We start from the raw sequence: 24448 nt of genomic DNA on the forward strand, positions 1-24448 counted from the left end.
TAATACATACGCAGTCATAACAAGAAAGCAACTCACCCACAAACATAAAAGAGTGTGTACAGCTTTGCTGCATCAGTCATGCAACTGCGTGAAAGAGTAAGTATGCCTTTAGTCCCAACTGACAATGGGTCCAAAGCTGGATTTCCAGACTCAACAAGTTGTGTGAATAGACGCTCCACACTTCTCCGACAACCAACACATGGAACCAACTGAGATAGGGTATTGAAGACTTCTCGAGACGTGACCATCATGGCAATACTCAAATCTTGTTCTTTCAGCATGGTATGACGCTTAAAGAAAAAAAGAAAAAAAAAACAACAACAAAAAAAAAAAAAACAGTTCATAAATTACTTTTGGCCTTTTCTCTTTTTCAGAGAACACCAACAAAAACAAAATTTACATTATTTATGTAATTGAAGTTAAAATGGAACAGAGGACAACTGACTTGCAAATTTGAAGAAGGGCACAAACCCAACTTAGGAGGGAAGTTAAAAACAAAAAAACAACACACCAAATTAACCAGATAACTATACCAAATGCCGAAGATCTACGCCACTTGCTCATGACCTTTATCAACACACCATTGTAAATTTACCATGGATGTTGGATCTAGGCCTAGGACCCTGCGAAGAAGACAGGAGCGGTTTATTACCACTTTTCTACTCTCATTTGATGCTACACAGTACTCAGTGAGCGCTGTGTAGGGAGTAGAAGCGTTGGCATTGCCGAAGCTTTAATAGGACCTGGCCATCATTTGCCAGTGACTGATGACCAAAGGTAGCAGTTTTTCCTCTGTACCTGGGGCTTCTATGGATGTGCAGGATTTTGCCCCTTTTTTTTTTTTTTTTTTTGGGGGGGGGGGGGGTGGACTTATGGGAAAAAGAGGGCCGCACCGAGAGTCTCGGACAAAAGTCAGACTCCTGGAAGAAACCCCACAGAAATCAAAGGGTGGACAAGTTCCCCCTATGTGTCCTGGCCGAGGAGGACGAGATGGTGACCAAGGAGACCAACATCTTTGAGTGTCCAGAAAAGACTTTAGGACTGCTCAAATTAGGGACCTTACTAGTGATGAGCGAACGTGCTAGAATAATGTCTTATCCGAGCATGCTCGAGTGTTATCCGGGCATCTGTAAGTGCTTGTATATTATGTTCGAGACTCTGCGGCTGCATGATTTGAGGCTGTTAGGGAATCCCCACATGTTCAGGCTGCCTAATAAACAAGCAATCCTCACGTGTGTTCAGGCTGTCGTAAAGCCGCAAATCATGTAGCCGCAGGGACTTGAACATTAGATGCTCATATAACACGTTATCCTGGCAGTTCGCTCATCACTAGACCATACCTTAACCCCTTCATGACCAAGCCTATTTTGACCTTAATGACAAGGCCATTTTTTGCAATTCTGACCAGTGTTCCTTTATGATGCAATAACTCAGTAAAGTTTCAACGGATCCTAGCGATTCGCAGATTGTTTTTTCTAGACATATTGGGCTTCATGTTAGTGGTAAATTTAGGTCAATATTTTTTGCGTTTGTGAAAAAAATCAGAAATTTGGTGAAAATTTAGCAATTTTCAAATTTTGAATTTTTATTCTATTAAACCAGAGAGTTATGTGACACAAAATAGTTACTAAATAACATTTCCCACATGTCTACTTTACATCAGCACAATTTTGGAAACAAAATTTTTTTTTTGTTAGGAAGTTATAAGGGTTAAAAGTTGACCAGTGATTTCTCATTTTTACAACAAAATTTACAAAACCATTTTTTTAGGGACCACATCACATTTGAAGTCACTTTGAGGGGTCTATATGGCAGAAAATACCCAAAAGTGACACCATTCTAAAAACTGCACCCCTCAAGGTACTCAAAACTACATTCAAGAAGATTATTAACCCTTCAGGTGCTTCACGGGGACTAAAGCAACGTGGAAGGAAAAAAATGGACATTTTAATTTTTCCAACAAAAATTTTCTTTATCATTAATTTTTTTCATTTTCACATGGGCAACAGGATAAAATGGATCCTAAAATTTGTGGGACAATTTCTCCTGAGTACACCGATACCTCGCATGTCGTCATAAACCACTGTTTGGGCGCACGGCAGGGTCCGGAAGAGAAGGAGCGCCGTTTGACTTTTTGAACGGAAAATTAGCTCCAATCTTTATCGGACACCATGTCGCGTTTGGAGAGCCCCTGTGTGCCTAAACAGTGAAAACCCTCCACAAGTGACACCATTTTGGAAACTAGACTCCTTAAGGAACTTATCTAGATGTGTAGTGAGCACTTTGAACCTCAAAGTGCTTCACAAAAGTTTATAACGCAGAGCAGTGAAGATAAAAAGAACATTTTTTTTCCTCAAAAATGATTTTTTAGCACGCTATTTTTTATTTTCACATGGCCAACATGAGAAATTGGACCATAAAAGTTGTTGTCCAGTTTGTCCTGAATACGCTGGGGAGGAACTACTGTTTGGGCGCATAGCAGTGCTCAGAATGGAAGGAACGCCATTTGACTTTTTGAAAGGAAAATTAGCTCCAATCGTTAGTGGACACCATGTCGTGTTTGGAGAGCCCCTGTGCGCCTAAACTTTGGATATCCCCCACAAATGACACCATTTTGGAAACTAGACCCCCTAAGGAACTTACCGTATCTAGATGCATAGTGAGCACTTTGAACCCCCAGGTGCTTCACAGAAGTTTATAAAGCAGAGCCGTGAAAATAAAAAATATTTTTTTTCCTCAAAAAATTATTTTGTAGGCCACAATTTTTTATTTTCACAAGAGTAACAGGATAAATTGGACCCCTAAAGTTGTTGTCCAGTTTGTCCTAAGTACGCTGGTACCCAATATGTGGGGGGGGACCACTGTTTGGGCACACGTCGGGGCTCGGAAGGGAAGTAGTGACATTTTGAAATGCTGACTTTGATGGAATAGTCCGCGGGCGTCATGTTACATTTGCAGAGCCCCTAATGTACCTAAACTGTGGAAACACCCCACAAGTGACCCCATTTTGGAAACTAGACCCCCCAAGGAACTTATCTAGATGTGTGGTGAGTAGTGTTGAGCGATACCACCCGATATTGAAAAATATCGGATCGGATTGGATTGGCCGATATCCAAAAAGTATCGGGTATCGCCGATTCCGATCCCCGAAGTCCCATTCAAGTCAATGGGACAGAAATATCGCAATTTAAAAAAAAAAAACATTTCTTTCCTTGTAGGTTAATTCTACATGAAGAAAAACTAATAATAATGTAGAATGTATTGTGGGAGGTGTAGGAGACATTAAAGCCATAGAGGTTTAGCCCAATCAAATGGAATAGCAGGAATTAAACTTTTTTTTTTAAAGACGTTCGGAGTTACAAAGATATTGACTATGTTAACCTCTTTTATATTTTGTCAGATATGTATGTTTCACTACTTCCATGCTCCTCACCTTTTTTTTACTTGTCCCACACTTTCTCCTTCATCATCCTCAGCAGCAGCATCTTTTTCATCAACTTCTTCACCTTATTCATCTTCTTCACCTTCTTCCTATTATTTTTTTTTTTATTACATTCTTCATATTCTTGTTATTCAACTATTATTCTTCATATTCTACTTCATCTTCTTCATCATATTCTTATTTGTGACAGGCATTCTTGTAGTTATCTATAAAAGTTTGAAGATTAAACCTTCCGTTCTGCCTGTCACAAAAGATTTACAACAGGATTTGTCCGCACGTTCAGTTTGGCCTGCGGCAGCAGCAGGCATTTCCCAGGGGAATCACGAGGAGGAACGGACTCACCCCCATACACTGCTTAGTCTTCTTCTGCTTATAATTTAGATATCATTTGCTCTGATTTTTAGTCTTATGCTTAATGTTCTTCTGCTTTTTGTTTTTCTGCTTCTTGGTCTTCTGTCTCTTGGTGGTTGTCTTCATGTTCTTTGTCCTCTTGGTCATCTTCTTCAGGGTCATCTTTTTGGTCTTCTTTGGTGTGGTCTTCAGGGTCGTCATCAGGGAGTTCCAGAGTGAGAAACAAAAACCTTTTCCACAAGCTCGAACTTGGAAAAGTAGCAGAAGGTACAAGAAGGCTGAGGAACTGCTGAGAACCAGCTGACGGTACTGGAAACCGGATGGTTAGCAGAAGGAACAAGAGCAAATGGAACTAGCGAGGACCAGCTGACGGTGCTGGAACCCGGAGGGGCAGCATAAGGAACAAGAGCCAATGGCACAACCGTGGACCAGCTGACGGTGCTGGAACACGGTTACTAAGCAGGAGGTACCTGTGCTACAAAGCACTACCAAGGACCAGCAGACGTTGCTGGAACTTGGACACTGAGAAGGAGGCACCTCGGCCAAAGGCACTGCCGAGAACCAGCTGACTGTGCTGGAACCCGGAGGGGTAGCAGGAGGTACCCATAATAAACAAAGTTTGCAAGGCCGCGAGCAGGCCACAGTTAACGAAACCCACAGTCCTACAGGGGGTGCTTGTCCTATTGGCACTACGGAACCAGCCTTTATTACCAGAACCCGCAGCCCACATAGGAAGCACCTAAACTGCAGGCACCATAGACTCGGCTAACCCGACCGCAGCACGACCGGACAACGAGTCGGTGGCAAAGTGACGTTGACACTCCCCGGAACAGGCAGACGTGCTGGAAGCAGGATGGGCAGGAGGGAGTACCCATGCCAAAGACACTTCTGAGCAGCAACTGGCGATTTTGGAGCTCAGGGTCAGAGTGTAGGCTGAGGCCTAATTTCATCAAGTTTAATATCTGTTGTAGACTACTACTGATTTTAAACGTGCTCCAACTAGGCCTCTGGCTCCACTCTGTCTCTAGTATTTCCCCTCGTCTCCAACCCCGCCAGTTGCTGCTCAGAAGTGGCGTCTGCACAATTATTATTATTATTATTTATTGTTATAGCGCCATTTATTCCATGGCGCTTTACATGTGAGGGGGGTATACATAAAAACAAGTACAATAGTCTTAAACAATACAAGTCATAACTGGTACAGGAGGAGAGAGGACCCTGCCCGCGAGGGCTCACAATCTTCAAGGGATGGGTGATAATACAGTAGGCGAGGGTAGAGCTGGTCGAGCAGCGGTTTGGTCGATCGGTGGTTACTGCAGGTTATAGGCTTGTCGGAAGAGGTGGGTCTTCAGGCTCTTTTTGAAGGTTTCGATGGTAGGTGAGAGTCTGATATGTTGTGGTAGAGAGTTCCAGAGTAGGGGAGATGCGCGAGAGAAATCTTGTATGCGATTGTGGGAAGAGGAGATAAGAGGGGAGTAGAGAAGGAGATCTTGTGAGGATCGGAGGTTGCGTGCAGGAAAGTACCGGGAGACGAGGTCACAGATGTATGGAGGAGACAAGTTGTGGATGGCTTTGTATGTCATGGTTAGGGTTTTGTAATGGAGTCTCTGGGCAATTGGGAGCCAGTGAAGGGATTGACAGAGGGGAGAAGCTGGGGAATAGCGGGGGGACAGGTGGATTAGTCGGGCAGCAGAGTTTAGAATAGATTGGAGGGGTGCGAGAGTGTTTGAGGGGAGGCCGCAGAGCATGAGGTTGCAGTAGTCAAGGCGAGAGATGATGAGGGCATGGACTAGGGTTTTTGCAGATTCTTGGGTGAGGAATGAACGGATGCGTGAAATATTTTTGAGTTGAAGTCGGCAGGAAGTGGAAAGGGTTTGGATATGTGGTTTGAAGGAGAGATCAGCATCAAGGATTACTCCGAGGCAGCGAGCTTGTGGGACTGGGGAGAGTGGGCAGTCATTTACTGTAATTGATAGGTTCGTAGGGGGGGTCACGTGAGATGGGGGAAAGATGATGAATTCTGTTTTGTCCATGTTGAGTTTCAGATATCTAGTGGAGAAGAAGGATGAAATAGTGGACAGACATTGAGGGATTCTGGTTAGTAGGGAGGTGATATCTGGTCCAGAGATGTAGATCTGTGTGTCATCAGCATAAAGATGATACTGAAAGCCATGAGATTCTATGAGCTGTCCCAGGCCAAAGGTGTAAATAGAGAACAGCAGGGGCCCTAGGACTGAACCTTGTGGGACTCCGACAGATAGGGGGCGAGGTGAGGAGGTGGTGTGTGAGTGGGAGACGCTGAATGTCCGGTCTGTTAGGTATGATGAGATCCAGGAGAGGGCCAAGTCTGTGATGCCGAGGGATGAGAGGGTCTGTAATAATAGGGAATGGTCCACTGTGTCAAAGGCAGCCGACAGGTCCAGGAGGAGGAGGACAGAGTAGTGTCGCTTGCTCTTGGCAGTTAAGAGGTCATTGGTGACCTTAGTAAGGGCAGTTTCAGTGGAGTGGTGTGACCGGAAGCCAGATTGTAAGCGGTCGAAGAGGGAGCAAGAAGAGAGATGGGAGGACAGTTCAAGGTAGACGTGTTGTTCCAGTAGCTTGGAGGCGTATGGGAGAAGTGATATAGGGCGATAGCTAGATACAGAGGATGGGTCAAGAGAGGGCTTTTTGAGGATAGGTGTGATGGAGGCATGTTTAAAGCTTGAGGGGAAAACATCAGTTGTTAGTGATAGGTTGAAGAGATGGGTTAGGGTTGGGATGAAGACTGTGGTGAGGTTTGGGATGAAGTGGGATGGGATCGGGTCGAGTGCACAGGTGGTGAGATGTGATCTTGAGAGTAGAGTGGAGAGTCGATCTTCTGTAATGGTGGAGAAGTTGGTTTTGAAGGTGGAGGGCTGGGAAGTCGGGAGGAAGGGCTCTGGGGGTTGTTGACCAAAACTGTCCCTGATGTTATCAATTTTCTGCTTGAAAAATGAGGCAAAGTCTTCAGCTGAGATGAGTGGGGAGGGAGGAGGTGCTGGGGGGCGGAGGAGAGAATTGAAGGTGTTGAATAACTGTTTAGGGTTGTGAGACAGGGAGGATATGAGAGATGAGAAGTAGGTTTGTTTAGCTGTGGCGAGTGTGGTCTTGAAAGTAGTGAGGGACTGTTTGAATGCGATGAAATGCTCGTTGGAGTGGGATCTTTTCCATCTGCGCTCAGCAGCCCTGGAAGCTCGCCTCAGCTCTTTGGTCAGGCTGGTGTGCCAGGGCTGTCTGTTGATTTTGCGAGTTTTGGTATGTGTAAGTGGGGCAGCGGATTCCAAAGCTACAGCTATTGTGGTGTTATATAGAGTGGCAGCGTCATCAACACAATCAACACACGCACAATCAACACTTGTTCCTGTGTTACTGGGGTTCAGTAATGTCAGCTGTTCCCCTGATGTGTGTCCGGCAATGTCTCCTGCTCTGTCCACATTCCCACTACTATCGGAGGATAGTCGCGTGCGACGGTCTGTTAGTACACCACCTGCGGCACTAAAGACGCATTCCGATAATACACTGGCAGCAGGGCAAGCCAGCACCTCCAATACATACTGGCTATGCTCTGGTCATGTATCCAGCTTAGAGACCCAAAACTTGAAGGGGGAAGAGCCATCTGGGAGTACACAGACAGGGCAAGACATATAGTCTGTCACCATCTGACGGAAACGTTGCCACCTGCTGACTGGAGCCTTCTGTGATGGTGTAGACATTTGTGGTGGACACACAAAACTTTGCCACATTTGGGCCATACTGGTCTTGCCTTGTGCTGAGGCGCTCCCTCTTTGTGCAGAGCTTCCTCCACTGCCTCGACGCACAGAGCTACTTTGTAAAGCACTAGCAGCACTGCTGTCGGGTGGAATGGAGAACATGATGGATTGCACCAGTGTGTCTTGATACTCCCGCATTTTACGCTCCCGGTTCAACGGTGGTATGAAGCTTTGTATGTTGTCCCGGTAACGAGGATCTAGGAGGGTGTACACCCAATAATCAGCCGTGTTGAGAATGTGGGCGATGCGGCGGTCGTTTCTCAGGCACTGCAGCATGAAATCAACCATGTGCTGCAGACTCCCAACTGCCAAAGAAACGCTGTCCCCTGCTTGAGGCGTCATCTCTGCCTGCTCTGCATCACCCCACCCTCGCTGTACATACTGACTAGAGCATTGTGTACCTCCCTCCTCTGGAGAGATGTCTTCCTCCTCCATTGACTCCTCCTCACAAAGTGTCCCCTGCCTAGGCCTTTGTGAGGAACCACGTAGCGCAGACTGTCCAGAAGCAGATGGCATTTGTGACTCCTCATCCTCCACCTCTTCCAAAACCTCCTCCCTTAGTGCTTGCAGTGTTTTTTGAAGCAGGCAGATAAGGGGGACAGTCATGCTGACTAGTGCATAAACTGCACTCGCCATCTGCATGGAATCATCGAAGGCACGCAAAACGAGGCAGATGTCCTTCATAGAGGCCCACTCAGTGGTGCTGAAGTGTGACCAGCGCACAGTGCGACTTGTTTGCGCCTGATGCAGCTGGTACTCCATTACTGCTGCCTGCTGCTCACAGAACCGCTCCAACATATGTAACGTTGAATTCCACCTGGTGGGTAGGTCACATATGATGCGATGTTCCGGAAGGCGTAATCGGCGCTGCAGAGCAGCAAGGCACGATCTTGCCGTGCTGGAACGCCGCAAGTGAGCACACTCTATGCGGACCTTGTGCAGCAGTGCATCAAGATCCGGATAGTCCCTCAGAAAGCTCTGCACGACCAAGTTCAGCACATGTGCCAGACATGGGATGTGAGTGAGGTTGTCTAGGCCCAGAGCTGCCACCAGATTTCGGCCATTGTCACACACTACCAAGCCTGGCTGGAGATTCGCTGGCAGAAACCACACGTTGCTCTCCTGCTTGATGGCATTCCAGAGTTCCTGCGCTGTGTGGCTTCGATTCCCCCAAAGAAATTAATTTCAGTACGGCCTGTTGACGTTTGGCCACGGCCGTGCTCATATCGGTCGTAACAGGCTCCTGCAGCGGTTTCTGAGGAACTTGAGTAGGAGGAGGAGTCAATGTGTACAGACTGGATTCCTGCAATCCGTGGAGTTGGCAGAACACGTACAGCGCCACACTCCAGATCTGTATCCGGCTCCACAACATTGACCCAATGGGAAGAGAGGGAAAGGTATCGTCCCTGTCCATGGTTACTGGTCCACGCATCGGTGGTCAGGTGGACCTTGCTACTGATGGCGTTTAGTAGCGCATGTTTTAATTTTTCCCTCCACATGCTTTTGCAGGGCAGGGACGGCTTGCCTGTTGAAATAAAAGCGGCTGGGCACGGTGTATTGTGGGACTGCCAATGCCATGAAGTTCTGGAAGGTGTCAGTCTCCACCAGCCTGAATGACAGCATTTCAAGGGCCAGTAGTTTGGCAATGCCAGCATTCAGAGCCTGTGCTCGGGGATGGTTTGCCGAGTATGGCCGCCTTTTATCCCATGCCTGTGCTACCGATGGCTGTGGAGTGGCCTGGGAGTGTGAGGATGACTGGGAACGTGGTGCTGTGGGTGGAATGTCACTGGGTCTCCGGACAACAGTGCCAGAAGATCTTCCTTGGCGATCCTGTGAGGAAGCCGAACCAGCTGTGTGTGAGCTGGAGGAAGAGGCCCCAACACGAGCTGAAGAGGTGGTAGGTGGTGCTGTACATTGGCCTACTTCTTCAGTGTGTCTGTGTAACTCCAGCTCGTGCTTGGTCCGCACATGTTTCCACATATTTGTGGTATTGAGGTTGCTGACATTTTTCCCCCTTTTGACTTTCTGATGACACAGCTTGCATTTGACAAAGCAAATGTCATCTGCAACGGTGTCAAAAAAGGACCACGCACTGCAAGTATTGGGAGCGCCCGTTTTGGCTTTTGGAAGAGGAATGCTCCTAACGGGTGCCGAAGTGGAGGCTACAGGCAACCAAGTCTGCCCCCTGCCTCTCCCTCCTGTTTTGGCCATTCGGGGAATCTCTTCCTCAGAGCTGCTCCCACCACCTTCCTGTTCCTCATGCCATGATGGGTCAAGGACCTCATCATCTACACTCCCCTCTTCGAACACCTGCTTCTCCTGGGTAGTCTCGCCAGCACCGTACGCACCAGAAAGTGGCACCTGAGTCTCGTCATCATCTGATGTGTACTGAGGTGTGCTGACCATAGGCACTGGCCCACCCGCCTCCTCAGATTCAGAGGGACAAAGAAGTTGCGCATCACTGCATACTCCCTCTTCTTCACATTCTTGAATGCTGCTTGGCAGGCCCCCTCTTTCCAAGCCGACAGATTCAGAGAACAGAAGTAGAGACTGTGATGGCTCCTGTCCAGGGCTCTCTGACTGCCTGGGCACTTTGGCAGGTGTGAAGAGACAGATGGTTGCTCTTCAGTGCTCTGGCCCTGAGAGGACGTGGATGTCATTGAAGTCGATGCGTTAGGCTGGTTTCACATTTGCGTTAAAACAACGCTGCGCCCTGCGTCGTTAAGCCCCGCCCCGAGCCGTCTCCCTGCCCGCCCCATCCGGGATCACCGCCTACTTTCGCATTTGCACCCATGCGATCGGCGCACCCTATCTTTAGCATAGGGTGCGCAGATCATGCGCTGCCAGTGTGAAAGTAGCGTGCTGCGCACTTATGATGGTGCGCCGTGCGCGCCGAAATGCAGCATGTTGCATTTCGGCGCACCGTCAAAAGTGCGCAGCACGCTACTTTCACACTGGCAGCGCATGATCTGCGCACCCTATGCTAAAGATAGGGTGCGCCGATCGCATGCGTGCAAAAGCGAAAGTAGGCGGTGATCCCGGATGGGGTGGGCAGGGAGCCGGCTCGGGGCGGGGCTTAACGACGCAGGGCGCAGCGTTGTTTTAACGCAAATGTGAAACCAGCCTTAGCTGCCATTCATCCGACAACGTCTTCAATTTGTTCCTCCCGCAGCAGTGGGGTACGGCGAGGTACTACAAAGCTGCGCATAAAGGACTGTTGCCTGCTAAAACTGGAGGATGCTGACTCACTGGTGCCCGCAGCAGGCACAGAATCCCCACGCCCATGTGCCTTACTCCCTGCCTTCTTCATCTTGGTAGACTGATAAAGATAGGCAGAAAAGTACAAAGTGGGGCTTAGTGTGCTTCTTCCTGAACAGCTGGTAACAGGTATAAGAAACACTAATTTTATGAAGTGTGTGTGTGGACTACACTTTAATAGGAGCTAAAGTGGCCTACACAACTGTCAAATGGAGTGTTTGGTGAACTTTATTTTGGGTTTTTTTTTTCAAAAAACTAAAAGGATGTGACCAAAGATTTGAAAGCGATAGTATCACAAACTTTTTGGAGCTATTACAATGCAGGAAGGTAACCTACAATGCAAAAGATGAGACTCCCAAAAACAGGGTAATACTAATCTGGCTGCAGCTGAAGGGCACAAGCCAGAAAAAAGGCTCCTCTATCTACTCCTATATAGTGTTTGCAACCAACCAATGTAGATGGATGCACACTAATAGGAGAATGAAAAATGAGCTGCAATAAAAGAAAAATGTGTGAGGCAGTGACGCACGCTGAGCGGCCTACAACCAGACGCAGCTGTAGGACACACTACAGCGTGAGCTGCACTCACACACAGACCTCTCAGACAGCCGTGAACAGTGCAGATAAGTGGGCACTAGCACTGAAAGGCTGCAGAAAGGCTCCGCTGTCTACTCCTATAGTGTTTGCAACCAACGTATATGGATACGGATGGATGCACACTAATAGGAGAATAAAAAATGAGCTGCAATAAAAGAAAAATATGTGTGAGGCAGTGACTCACGCTGTGCGGCCTAAAACGAGACGTAGCTGCAGGATACACTACTCAGTGTAAGCTGCACTCACACAGACCTTGCAGACAGCTGTGAACACTGCTGCAAGGCAAAAGAAAGCTACAGTGGTGGATTATGTAGCCTGGGTAAAGCACACTATGATTGTGAAAATCGCTATCTCTAACTGTCCCTAACTGAATTCACAGCAGAGTGAACCCGAAATGGCGGCGGCTTTTATAGTACATCATGACATCATTTCTGCAGCCAATCACAGCCATGCCATTAGTTAACATGCCTACATGCCTAACAGGATGTGCCCACACTTCTGAGGATTGTCATTGGCTGAATCAAATCAAACTGGCTCATAGCATTATGGGAACTTCCGATTCCGGTATTCGATATGCTAAAAGTATCGGAACTCAGTATCAGAATTCCGATATGTCAGGGTCATTCCATATCAAGTGATCCAAAAATGAATATTTTTTTTACCTGACGTCTTTAGATTTTTTTTATTTTTTGTTTTTATGAAGTACAACTTTAGTTAATTACAAATTAAAAGTTTTGAATTTTTTTTCTTCATCAGTTAATTTTTTACAGACTTCTAAAGTTATGAAAAAGTGAATTTTGGCCTTGTATGGCTTTACATTTTTTATCATATCATGGGCTAGAATTAAGATACAAAGGTGGGAGAGGCATCATTTTTATCAGAACGGTAACGGCTTTCATTTGGTGTGTCACAAGACTAGGTTTCTTTACATTTTGTTTTTGAGAAATCAAATTCATAATTTTGATGCGCAATTGTGAAAAAAACGTATGTTTTAAAATGGTGAGAAAATGCATGTGCGTTGTGTTCTTGTTCATATTTGTACAGGGATTCAACTTGGGACCTATCAAATTTGTATTTTTTTTCTTAAGCCTTGAATCATCTGATTTTATGTTTGTGAGTTTATTCCTTTTTTCTTTTCAAATTACAACGTATTGAACTCAACATTTATATGTAACAATAAAGAAACACAAAAAACAAATCCCGAAGTGCCAGAATAAATCCATCTTAATCATAACACAACTTGCTCAGCATTTTCAACCTGAATACATTGAACAAACCACAAGAAAAAAGGTGATCATATCCTCAAGTGTGATTTTCTAAGTGGTCTCATCCTAATTATATGTTAAAAAACAAGATTAAAAGAACCAATATTTTTACCACCTATTTATACATGTAACAATTCATCACTAAACATGGCATTTATGAAGTGTTTAAGAAGAACAGTACAGTAGTTAAATCCTCGTTCTATAAAATATGAACTAATCAAACAATAGTACGTTTTTAAACTGGCCTTTTATCATCAATTTGTCCCTTCTAGTGGGTGAAATGTAATCTGGTCCATAAGCGCTTACTAGCAATGGCCATTTCCTTTTGTGTCAAAGAGTATGTGCGGCCGGTCATGGTGTTGGGCTCCACCTGAGTTAATATCTGATTTTTGTTAACTTTTAAAATGTCTGGTTTTCTTGGATACACAAAGGATGGCGCAGGGCCAGAAGGATGCAAAAAAGTCACTTCTACTTCTTCATTTTCACAATTTTTGGAGAGTACAGTAGCCAGCCACCAGTGCCGATCATATTCACAGGTCACATAACCAGTTTTGTCATCCATTGCCAATCTTGTGCCGCCTTCTACCACTTCATGCACTTCACTGTCTTTGCTGAATGAAAAAATCCTTGTTTTTATTTCTGTTTCACTACATGGAATGACAGTGTGGTATTGCTGAGTCCCTTTGATGCGTTCTGCTTCCTGTAACCGATGCTTTAACAAACTCTCCTCTTTGTAGTCCTGGTTTGTACAATACATGAACTGGATGTTAAGAATATTTTTCTCACTCCATTTGAAAAGTTGCATGGGTGTTAAGATTTGGTCTGAATATGGCCTCTGGAGGCTAGCCCGGGCTGCAAGGCGTTTCAGGGTGCCTCCTAAACCATCACATACACCTTTGCCATGAGCAGTGGCAAAAAAGTGCCATTCACCTTCCACTCCAAAGTCTTCCTTGTGATGGCATACATTTAAGTTTTTCCTGTTTTTTATACTGTGCAGTAGAGCCATCCGAGAAGTAGTAGACCTAGCTGAATCTTGGTAGGATGTCTGTTTTTATCACTGAAATCAATTTTTTGGGGAACAAATGAACAGCTATTGAATCATGAAGCACTCAGATATCATAACTACACTTTTGTACTTTATTTCTCCATTCTCATTGTAATAGATCGCAAAAGGGTGCATAGTTGCTTGTTCATTGTTCCAGTGAAATGACTGTGCTTCATCCTGAACAACAAAGAAATAGTTCTCTGAAAAATCTAAGCTTATTACTGCCTCATTCTGTTTGATGCTTTCTTTGAGGTGATTGTAGTAGTCAGACTGTTGGCGAGCTATAAATGAGTATTTCTTAAGGACTATCAGCTGTTCACAAAAACATTCTACGAAAAGTTCTGCACTTTTAAAAACCGTGTCAAAAGTACATCTGTCAACAGATATCCACTGTTTATAAGTTATATTATCTACCATAGCCTCTTCAAAATAATTTAATATTTTTTCTTTGAGAGCCAATACTGAAGGACATTTTTTGCAAATATTGAGATAACAACTCCAACTCTTTTCTGGACACAATATTTGCGACAGACATACTTTGTAATCGCCAAGGTTGGACTCGCCAATCTGAATATCTTTCAGCTTACCCCCTTCAATCATGAGCTTAGTGTTATGGTGTATTGTACATACGCATACTGAGTGTGTACCACTACCACCAGCCAGGACACAATTCTTCGGTCGCAGGTCAGCAAATTTTGAAAATCCTATTTTGGCAGAAGTGGAATTTTTTTTTCTTTAAAAAGTTCATAGGTTTCTGTCAAATTGGTAAGAACCAGCCTTAGAACCAGCAGCTTCTAAGCTGTAACATAATAAAAAATACAGTAATATCTAAAAATCATGGATTATTTGGTAAATATAGACCCCACACTTCTAGTCCACAGGCTGAACAGATCTGAATTCCAGATTTTGGAATTGACACTGTTTAATTTTTTAAAATATGATCCCATCATGATCCCAACTTGAATTTTGGTACAGATGTGGCTAGGAGCATAGCAGATACATGTGCAGTTTTTGAAATTTCTAAATTAAACATTTTTTTTCAGAAATGCGTTTTAAACTTTTGCGCTTGCATTCGCATGGGTAAAATTAACAAAGATAATCTTGTGACATATCTGGTCAAAGCCTGTACAGTTCTGGGTAGACTGGTGTTTATTTTGTTTGTCTATCTTTTTTCTAGCCTGAGTTATGAGGAGAAATGTTAAGGCAGGCAACACTGAAATTCGCACTTTCTGAACTTTGAAATCAATAAAAAAATTTTAAAAAAAATCTAGAATTTTTTTTTCTGTCACATTTTGCATTCTCTGACACACTATTACCAAATAACAAAATCTCCAAAGAATTAAAAATATAGAGGTAAAAATCATTGGTTCACTTGACATGGAATGACCCTACAGTGAATATCGGCCGATACCCGATACTTACGGTATCGGAATGCTTAACACTAGTGGTGAGCACCATGAACCCCCAAGTGCTTCACAGAAGTTTATAACGTAGAGACGTGAAAATAAAAAAAATTAAAAAAATTTTCCCGCAAAAATAATTTTTTAGCCCCCAATTTTTTAATTTCTCAAGGGTAACAGGAGAAATTAGACCACCAAAATTGTTGTGCAATTTGTCCTGAGTACGCTGATACCCCATAAGTTGGAGTAAACCACTTTTTGGGCACACATCGGGGCTTGGAAGGGAGGGAGCACCGTTTGAGTTTTGGAACGCAAAATTGGCTGGAATCAATGGTGGCACCATGTCGCATTTGGAGACCCCCTGATGTGCCTAAACAGTGGAAACCCCTCAATTCTAACCCCAATACACCCCTAACCACAACCCTAACTCCAACACACCCCTAACCCCAATTCCAACCCTAACCACAAGCCTAACCCTAATCTTAACCCCAACCCCAACCCTAACCCCCAACTCCAACCCTAACCCCCAACTCCAACCCTAACCCCCAACTCCAACCCTAACCCCCAACTCCAACCCTAACCCCCAACTCCAACCCTAACCCCCAACTCCAACCCTAACCCCCAACTCCAACCCTAACCCCCAACTCCAACCCTAACCCCCAACTCCAACCCTAACCCCCAACTCCAACCCTAACCCCCAACTCCAACCCTAACCCCCAACTCCAACCCTAACCCCCAACTCCAACCCTAACCCCCAACTCCAACCCTAACCCTAATTCCAACCCTAACCCTAGCCCTAATGGAAAAATAAAAATATTTTCTTTATTTTTATTATATGTGCCTACCTATGGGGGTGATAGAGGGGATAGAGGGGGGTTTTATTTACTTTTCATTTCGATCACTGAGTGATCAAAATGAATGAATCGAATCTGCAGCCGGCAGATTCGGGCGGGCGCACTGCGCATGCGCCCACCATTTTCCAAGATGGCGGCGCCCATGATCCGAGACCGCGGGATAACGGGAGCGACAGCGGCACTCGGTAGGGGTGACCGGACTGCGGGGGGGGGGCTGATGATGACAGCGGCGGCACATCGCCGCTGTCATTCAGTGGCGGGGGCCGATCGCCCCCTGCCAGCCGGTGTGTGGGTCACATTACTGTCTCCAGCCATATCCAATGCTACTGCAGCATCAGCCATGGCTGGATTGTAATATTTCATCATTTTTCCCTACAGTCAAGAGCAAGTTCCTGGCCGAGTGGCAAGGCCCATACGAGGTGGTGGAAAAACCAGGCGAGGTTAATTACATGGTCCATCAGACAGGACCAAGGAAGGCTCACCAAGTATACCACGTGAACTTGCTAAAGCTGTGGCGAAATCGGGAGTCGCTTGAGGCCTTTTGCCTGGGAGCTCGTCACAAAGTCAAAGAGAACATTATTATTGTGCTGCAACTGTTTGGAACTGTTGCAGCGGAACCGAGACCTATTCTCGTAGTTGCCGGGCGTACGCAGGGGGTGGAGCATGACGTTCTGACAGAACCACGTGCAAGGGTGAAACTTAAGCCATATAGGATACCGAAGGCACGCCCATGAGGTAATCTTAATCGAGGTGAAGAAAATGAAAGACTTCAGAGTGATAGAGGAGTCTAAAAGAAGGTGGTCAAGTACCATCGTCCTCGTTCCTAAGCCAGACGTTGAATGATGGTTTTGTAATGACTACCGCAGGCTGAATGAAGTGTCAACTGTTACGTATACCCGATGGCCTGTGTCGATGAACTCACGGAAAGGCTTGGATCTGCGGGAACATTACCACCCTCGTCCTGACGAACAGTTACTGGCAAATCCCCATGTCCCATAGCGCCAAGGAGAAGACTGCCTTCTCAACACCTGATGGGTGCTTTCAATATGCAAGATTGCCTTTCGGACTGCAGGGTGCCCCAGCCACCTTTCTAGAGGGCCATGGATCAGATCCTAATTCCCCATAAGAAGTATGCCTAACCTACCTTGATGATAGTGATCCTCAGCCCAGACTAGATTGATCTACCAAAAGGGATAGGTGATTCTGGATGCTCTGAGAAAGGCAGGGTTTACTATAAATCCCCCCCCCCCCCCAAAAAAAAAAAAAAAAAAGTGGCATGGGGAATGAAGAGGCCAAGCACTTAGGCGAGGCGAAATCAAGCTACAAGTAAAACAAGGCCGAGGCAATCGAGAAGTGGCCTCAATCGCTTTCCAAGAAGCAGGTGAGAGCAATTCTTTGTATCGTGGGATGTTACCTGCAGTTTATTCCAAATTTTGCCATGATTGCCGCACCACTGATGGATCTCTTTAAAGGCACCAAATCGACGATGCCCAAATCGACTGCTGAAACAGATGGCATTCCAAGAGCTGAAGCTCGCCCTAATTAATAAGCTGGTCCTGGTTGAGATAGACTTCAGTAAAGAATCTGTGGTTCAGATGGATGCTTCAGAAGTCGGGTTGATAGCCATGCTGTCCCAAGAGATAAATGGTGAAGAACATAGCATCCTGTATGAGTCATGAGTCGGAAGCTCTCTTCCTGGGAGGAGAATTATACCATTGTCGAGAAAGAGTGCTTAGCCATCAAATGGGCTGTTAATACGCTTAAGTATTACCTACTAGGCCGTAGGTTTAAGCTAGTGTCGGACTATGCACCTCTGAAGTGGTTAAGAGAAAAGAAGGGGAAGAAGGCCCAGGTGACTAGGTTGTTCTTAGGCCTCTAGGACTTTAGCTCACAAGTAGAACACAGACCGGGGAAGTGGCACGGTAACGTCGATGCCCTCTCCAGAACTTCCTGTCTGGCGCCTGAAGGTGCAAAAATCCTCTGCTTTGGGCAGGGGAGGGGGATATGTAACAGTGGCAATGTATGAGAGGTGAGATATGCATCACGAAGATTGCCATCTTCCATGATGTGAAAACCCAGACGTTTCTATCCATCATGTTGTGATGAGAAAGGTTAATTGGCCATGACAAGGTTGTTGTTTTTTTTTGTGAGTAGTTGTATAAGATGAGCGGGACGGCTACTCACCTTATCTCCACCCCAAAGTAATGGTTCAGCAAGTGCACTGTCAAGCCACTGAGGTTATTTTCTCTGTTTGTGGGTCTGAAGGCAGGAGAGCTCTAGAGAAGTGTATATCTGCAACTGTGCAGTGTTTTGTTTCCTGGATTTGCCAGGAAGGCTACGCTTATTTTGTCGAACTCTGCACTGGTTTATGCCGTGATTTAAATAAACCAGCAGAAAAAAAACATTCCTGTGTCTACCTCTGTGAGCAGCAGAGTGAGTCACATTACCACACTATCAAAAGCCAAACCTTAACCCCTTAACCCCCAAGGGTGGTTTGTACGTTCATGACCGGGCCAATTTTTACAATTCTGACCACTGTCCCTTTATGAGGTAATAACTCTGGAACGCTTCCATGGATCCTGGTGATTCGGACACTGTTTTCTCAAGACATATTGTACTTCATGCTAGTGGTAAAATTTCATTCATATAACTTGCGATTATTTGTGAAAAAACGGAAATTTGGCGAAAATTTCGCAATTTTCCAACTTTGAATTTTTATGCCCTTAAATCACAGAGATACAGCACACAAAAAACTTAATAAGTAACATTTCCCACAAAAAAAAAATACTTCAGGTTCAATTTTTTTTATTTTACCAAAGGTAACAGGAGAAGTTGGACTGCAAAAGTTATTGTGCAGATTGACCCGAGTACGCTGATACCTGATATGTGGGGGGGAACCACTGTTTCAGCGCATGGCAGAGCTCAGAAGGGAAGGAGCGCCGTTTGACTTTTTCAATGCAAAATTGGCTAGAATTCAGATCGGACGCCATGTCACGTTTGGAGAGCCCCTGATGTACCTAAACAGTGGAAACCCCACACAAGTGACCCAATTTTGGAAACTAGACCCCCCAAGGAACTTATCTTGATGTGTGGTGAGAACTTTGAACCCCAAAGGGCTTCACAGAAGTTTATAACGTACAGCCGCGCAATTAAAAAAAAAATCATATTTTTTCCACAAAAATGATCTTTTCACCCTCAATTCTTATTTTTCCAAGGGTAACAGGACCCTAAAAGTAATTGTGCAATTTGTTCTGAGTACGCCGATACCCCACATATTGGGGTAAACCTCTATTTGGGCGCATGGCAGAGCTCGGAAGGGAAGCAGCGCCATTTGACGTTTTTGGCTGGAATTGAGATCGGACACCATGTCGCGTTTGGAAAGCCCCTGATGTACCAAAACATTGAAAACCCTCCACAAATTACACCATTTTGGAAACTAGACCCCCCCAAGGAACTTATCTAGATGTGTGGTGAGCACTTTGAACCCCCCAGTGCTTCACAGAAGTTTATAACGACCGGGCGTTTTTCAAACATGATCTATTACTACCTATTTTTTTTTATTTTCCCAAGGGTACCAGGAGAAATTGGACCCCAAAAGTTGTTGTCCAAAGTACGCAGATACTCTAAAAGTGGGAGAAAACTATTGTATGGGCACACGTCGGGGCTCGGAAGGGAAGTAGTGACGTTTTGGAATGCAGACTTTGATGGAATGTTCTACGGGTGTCATGTGCGTTTGGAGAGCCCCGAATGTACCTAAACAGTGGAAACCCCCCATAAGTAACACCATTTTGGAAACTAGACCCCCTAAGGAACTTAACTAGATGTGTGGTGAGCACTTTGAACCCCCAAGGGCTTCACAGAAGTTTATAATGCCCGGGCACGAAAATAAAAAAATCGTATTTTTTCCACAAGCATGATCATTTAGTCCCCAATTTTTTTATTTTCCCAAGGGTAACAGGAGAAATTGGACCCCAAAAGTTGTTGTCCAATTTGTCCTGAGTACGCTGATACCTCATACGTGGGAGAAAACTACTGTATGGGCACACGTCGGGGCTCAGAAGGGAAGTAGTGACGTTTTGGAATGCAGACTTTGATGGAATGTTCTGCGGGTGTCATGTGCGTTTGGAGAGCCTCTGATGTACCTAAACCATTGAAACTCCCCACAAGTGACCCCATTTGGGAAACTAGACCTCCCACGGAACTTACCTAGATGTGTGGTGATCACTTTGAACCCCCAAGTGCTTCACAGAAGTTTATAACGCCCGGGCGTCAAAATGAAAAAAATCATTTTTTTCCACAAAAATGATATTTTTGCCCCCAATTTTTTTTATTTTCCTAAGGGTAACAGGAGAAATTGGACCCCAAAAGTTGTTTTGCAATTTGTCCTGAGTATGCTGATACCCTATATGTGGGGGTAAAACACTGTTTGGGCGCATGGCAGAGCTTGGAAGGGAAGGAGCACCATTTGACTTTTTCAACGCAGAATTGGCTGGAATTGAGATCAGACGCCATGTTGCGTTTGGAGAGCACCTGATGTGCCCAAACAGTGGAAACCCCCCAATTCTAACTCCAACCCTAACCCCAACACACCCCTAACCCTAATCTCAGCCCTAACCCTAATGGGAAAATGGAAATAAATACTTTTTATTTTATTATTTTTCCCTAACTAAGGGGGTGATAACGGGGGGTTTGATTTACTATTTATGGCGTTTTTTATATTTGGCAGCTGTCATGCTAAAAGACGCTTTTTATTGTAAAAATAGTTTTTGCATCACCACATATTGAGAGCTATAATTTTTCCATATTTTGACCCACTGAGTCATGTGAGGTCTTATTTTTTGTGGGACGAGTTGACGCTTTTATTGGTACCATGTTCGGGCACGTGACATCTTTTGATCGCTTTTTATTCCGATTTTTGGGACGCAGAATGAACAAAAACCAGCGTTTCATGAATTTCTTTTGGGGGGGTGCGTTTACACCGTTCTGCGTGCAGTAAAATTGATAAAGCCCTTTTATTTTTCGGGTCAGTACGGTTACAGCGACACCTCATTTAGGTTTTTTTTATGTTTTGACGCTTTTATGCAATGAAAACAATTTTATATAAAAAAAATAATTTTTCGCTTTATTCTGCGAGCTATAACTTTATTTTTTCACTGATGACTGTATGGCGGCTCGTTTTTTGCGGGACAAGATGATGTTTTCAGCGGTACCATGCATATTTATATGCGTCTTTTTGATCGCGTGTTAATGCACTTTTTGTTCGGCGGTATGATAAATCATTTTTTGCTTCGTTTTTTATTTTATTTTTTAAGGGGTTCGCTAAAGGAGTTAACTAATGGGACAGTTTTATAGGGCGGGTCGTTACGGACGCAGCAATACCAAATATGTGTACTTTTGTTTTTTTTATTTATTTCCAAAAAAATTAATTAGGGAATATTTTTTTTTTTTTTTTATTTAGCGATTTTTAAAAAATTATTTTTACACTTTTTTTACTTTATTACATTGTCTCAGGTGGGACATCACTGTCTTGTGACAGATCGCTGATCTGTCACATCACAGATCACTGTGACAGGTCAGCGATCTGTCACAGGCACTGCACAAGGCTTCCTCCTTGCCTGCACTTTGCAGGCATGAGGAAGCCAGCTCCCTGCAGGCCCCCTGAAGGTCCCTGTCGCCATCTTGGATTCGGGGACCTGCAGGGATGGAGCCCTCCGCAGCAGCGCTGCACATTGCGTTGCTGTGGGGGGCTCAGGGAAGCACAGAGGGAGCCCCCTCCCTGCCGATGCTTCCCTTTAACCCCCGGTACACCGCGATCGTGTTTGATCGCCGTGTGCAAGGGGTTAACGTGTCGGGGGTGGTCCGTGACCGCCCCTGACACATTGTGCCGGGTGTCAGCTGTGATAATCAGCTGACACCTGGCTGCGATTAGCGGCGCTCACCACGTGGGCGCCGCTGATCGCTGTGACGTACTATCCCGTCCCTGGGAATTAAGTCCCAGGGCACATGGACGGGATAGTACGTCACATGACAGAAAGGGGTTAATAGACAGCAAAGTCGTATCTCAATTGAAATGAATAGAAAGACTTTTCATTCAGGCTTTTTTTCCCCTGATTTTTCAGGCTCCTTTGGGAATAGACCAGCTCAAAATACTCATTTAAAAACGGTGTAAATATAGTGACTGACGAGACACAAGGACTCATTGACCTGCAAAGTCATAACTAAAAGGGGTTGTCCACTACTACCACTCATGCCTTATGGCTGTTCCTGTTAAAATAAAAGACACATATACTCACCCCTAGCGCAGGTGCAGTTCCAGCTGTGTCTGCACTTGTGTTACTGGGGCTCATGTGAGGTTGTTACATCACACAAGCCCTGCGCCCAATCAGTGCCGGATTCACTGTCGCTGCCTTCAGACGTATGGAACATCAACTGTAAGATAGGGCTGCTCTCATAACAACATCAAGTGAGCCTCGGGAAAGCAAGTGCTGACACTAGGGATGAGCGAGTACTGAAGTATTCGGACTCGCTATACTCGTACAGAGTATACCGTAATACTCAGGTATTCGGTACGATTAGCGAGTCCAATGATAGTCAATGGAAAATGCGAGTAATTGGCTGCTGGACCCTACAAAGCGGTCTGGGGGTGGAGGAAAAGGCTAAAAAATGTGTAAAAATAAAAAAAAAAATAATGTATGCTGTAAACAAGTGTATGGGGGCACCTGGTCAGGGGCTGCACGAGTGGTTTTACACCACTGCTTCACTAGAATGTACAAACACTATTTGAAGTCCTGTGGTTTTTTGCTGGCAGAGCGGGACTCGTACGCCACTTACCCAGTGCCAGGGATATATCAGAAGTGCCGTAAGAGCGAGTGATGATGGAGGCGATCTTCTGACCGCTAAGTGTGTAAGTGGTGTAAGGAGGGCATTCTGCCCTAGGGGCTGTGTGATGGTTAACGCAGGAAGAAGCCACCCATCATCATCATCACAAGGGATTCACAATAATAAAGCTTGGACTAATGTCGTTGTTGTTGCACTGCCACATGTGTAGGCATAGACATAGTGTCTTCAAAACATTAGCCCTAGGGGCTGTATTATGCTTGATGAAGAAAGCAAGACAGGTCTGAAGGGCCAAACAATGAGGAAATAGCTAGGACTACTAGCATAATAGTTGCAGTGCCCAGTGTCAAGGCATAGCCATAGTGTCTCCAAAAATTAGCGCAGGGGGCTGTATCATAGTTGATGAAGGAAGCACGGCAGGTCTGAAGAGCCAAACAATTATGACAAAGCTATGACTACTAGCGTAGAGGTTGCAGTGTCCAGGCATAGCCATAGTGTCTCCAAAAATTAGCCCAAGGGGCATGATACCATGGTTGATGAAGGAAGAAGGGTCTCAATCTCAACACAAGTGCCTCCGATGGGAAATATCAATTAACGTAACATTGTTTTTTAGCTTATTGCTCTTGACCATGAGGTACATGTGGCAGAAGCCGGATTTGAAAACATGTGTAAGAAGAAGAAAAGGGGCTTGTATGGGAAGGGATGGGTGTGATCACCAATTAAAAAAAAAAACAAAACAAAAAAAACAAAACAAAAAAAACAACGTTTTGGGTGCCTTTAGGTTGGGATACTGTCATCTGGAGGGCTTAAATACTGTTGCGAAATCCAGTCCTTGTTAAATTATATCAGGGTCAGCCTGTCTGCATTCTCTGTCGTCAACAGCGTGCATGCATCTGTGATTGCCCCAGCGGCACTGAAAACACGCTCTGACCTCACACTAGCAGCAGGGCAGGCCAGCACCTCCAAGGCATATAAAGGAGAGGTCTGGACAACTATGCTGCTTGGATACCCAATAATTAAACGGTACAGAAGCAGCAGGAAGGATGCAGGTATGGTCACTTAGATAGTCATTGACCATCTTGTTCAACTTCTCCCTCCTTGACATTGCTACTGTTGTTCCAGCTAGTCCCTGGTGATGAGTCGGTTTATTGAAGATGGCCCAGTTTGTGTACATTTTACCACCATCTCTTTTGGACCTGCTTGGCTTGTCTCTTCATTAATGCATGCTGTTGCACAGAGCTGTACCTTTGCTAGCAGTGGTGTCTGAGGGTGCTGTTGCCATCAAATGATCGACAACGGCCTTCTTGAAGGATTCCATTGTGAAACCCCTTGGTGACTGCAACAGAAGTGAAGGAAATTTATCCGTGTACCGTGTGTCTAGAAAGGTAGCCAACCAGTATAGGTTTCTATTGAAAATGTGGATTACGTGAGGGTCTTGGCACCGACAGTCAGATATGAAGTGTGCCATGTGTGCCAAGCTGCAAAGAGGCAAATATTCTGTGACCCCAGGAGGAACAATACCCATCCTCTCCTAACACTGACTCTCCTCCTCCACCTCTCCAGCCCACCCATGCTGGACAGACATGAAGCTGGGGTTGAGATTCCCCTCTG

At 45.2% G+C, this 24448-nt stretch overlaps 1 protein-coding gene across 2 annotated transcripts in view; it reads right to left on the bottom strand.

The window, feature by feature from the left end:
* The window catches only part of GGNBP2 (gametogenetin binding protein 2), a 96163-nt gene that overhangs the window by 44590 nt on the left and 27125 nt on the right, over nucleotides 1-24448 (bottom strand). For both annotated transcript variants that reach the window (XM_073560783.1, XM_073560782.1), the window contains exon 3: nucleotides 37-290. In XM_073560783.1, coding sequence (XP_073416884.1) covers nucleotides 37-290 — 254 coding nt within the window. The remainder of the gene's footprint in view (nucleotides 1-36; nucleotides 291-24448) is intronic.

Source organism: Dendrobates tinctorius, unplaced genomic scaffold, assembly GCF_039654945.1.
Source record: "Dendrobates tinctorius isolate UK_male_01 unplaced genomic scaffold, ASM3965494v1 ptg000304l, whole genome shotgun sequence".
Classification (NCBI taxonomy): Eukaryota; Metazoa; Chordata; class Amphibia; order Anura; family Dendrobatidae; genus Dendrobates; species Dendrobates tinctorius.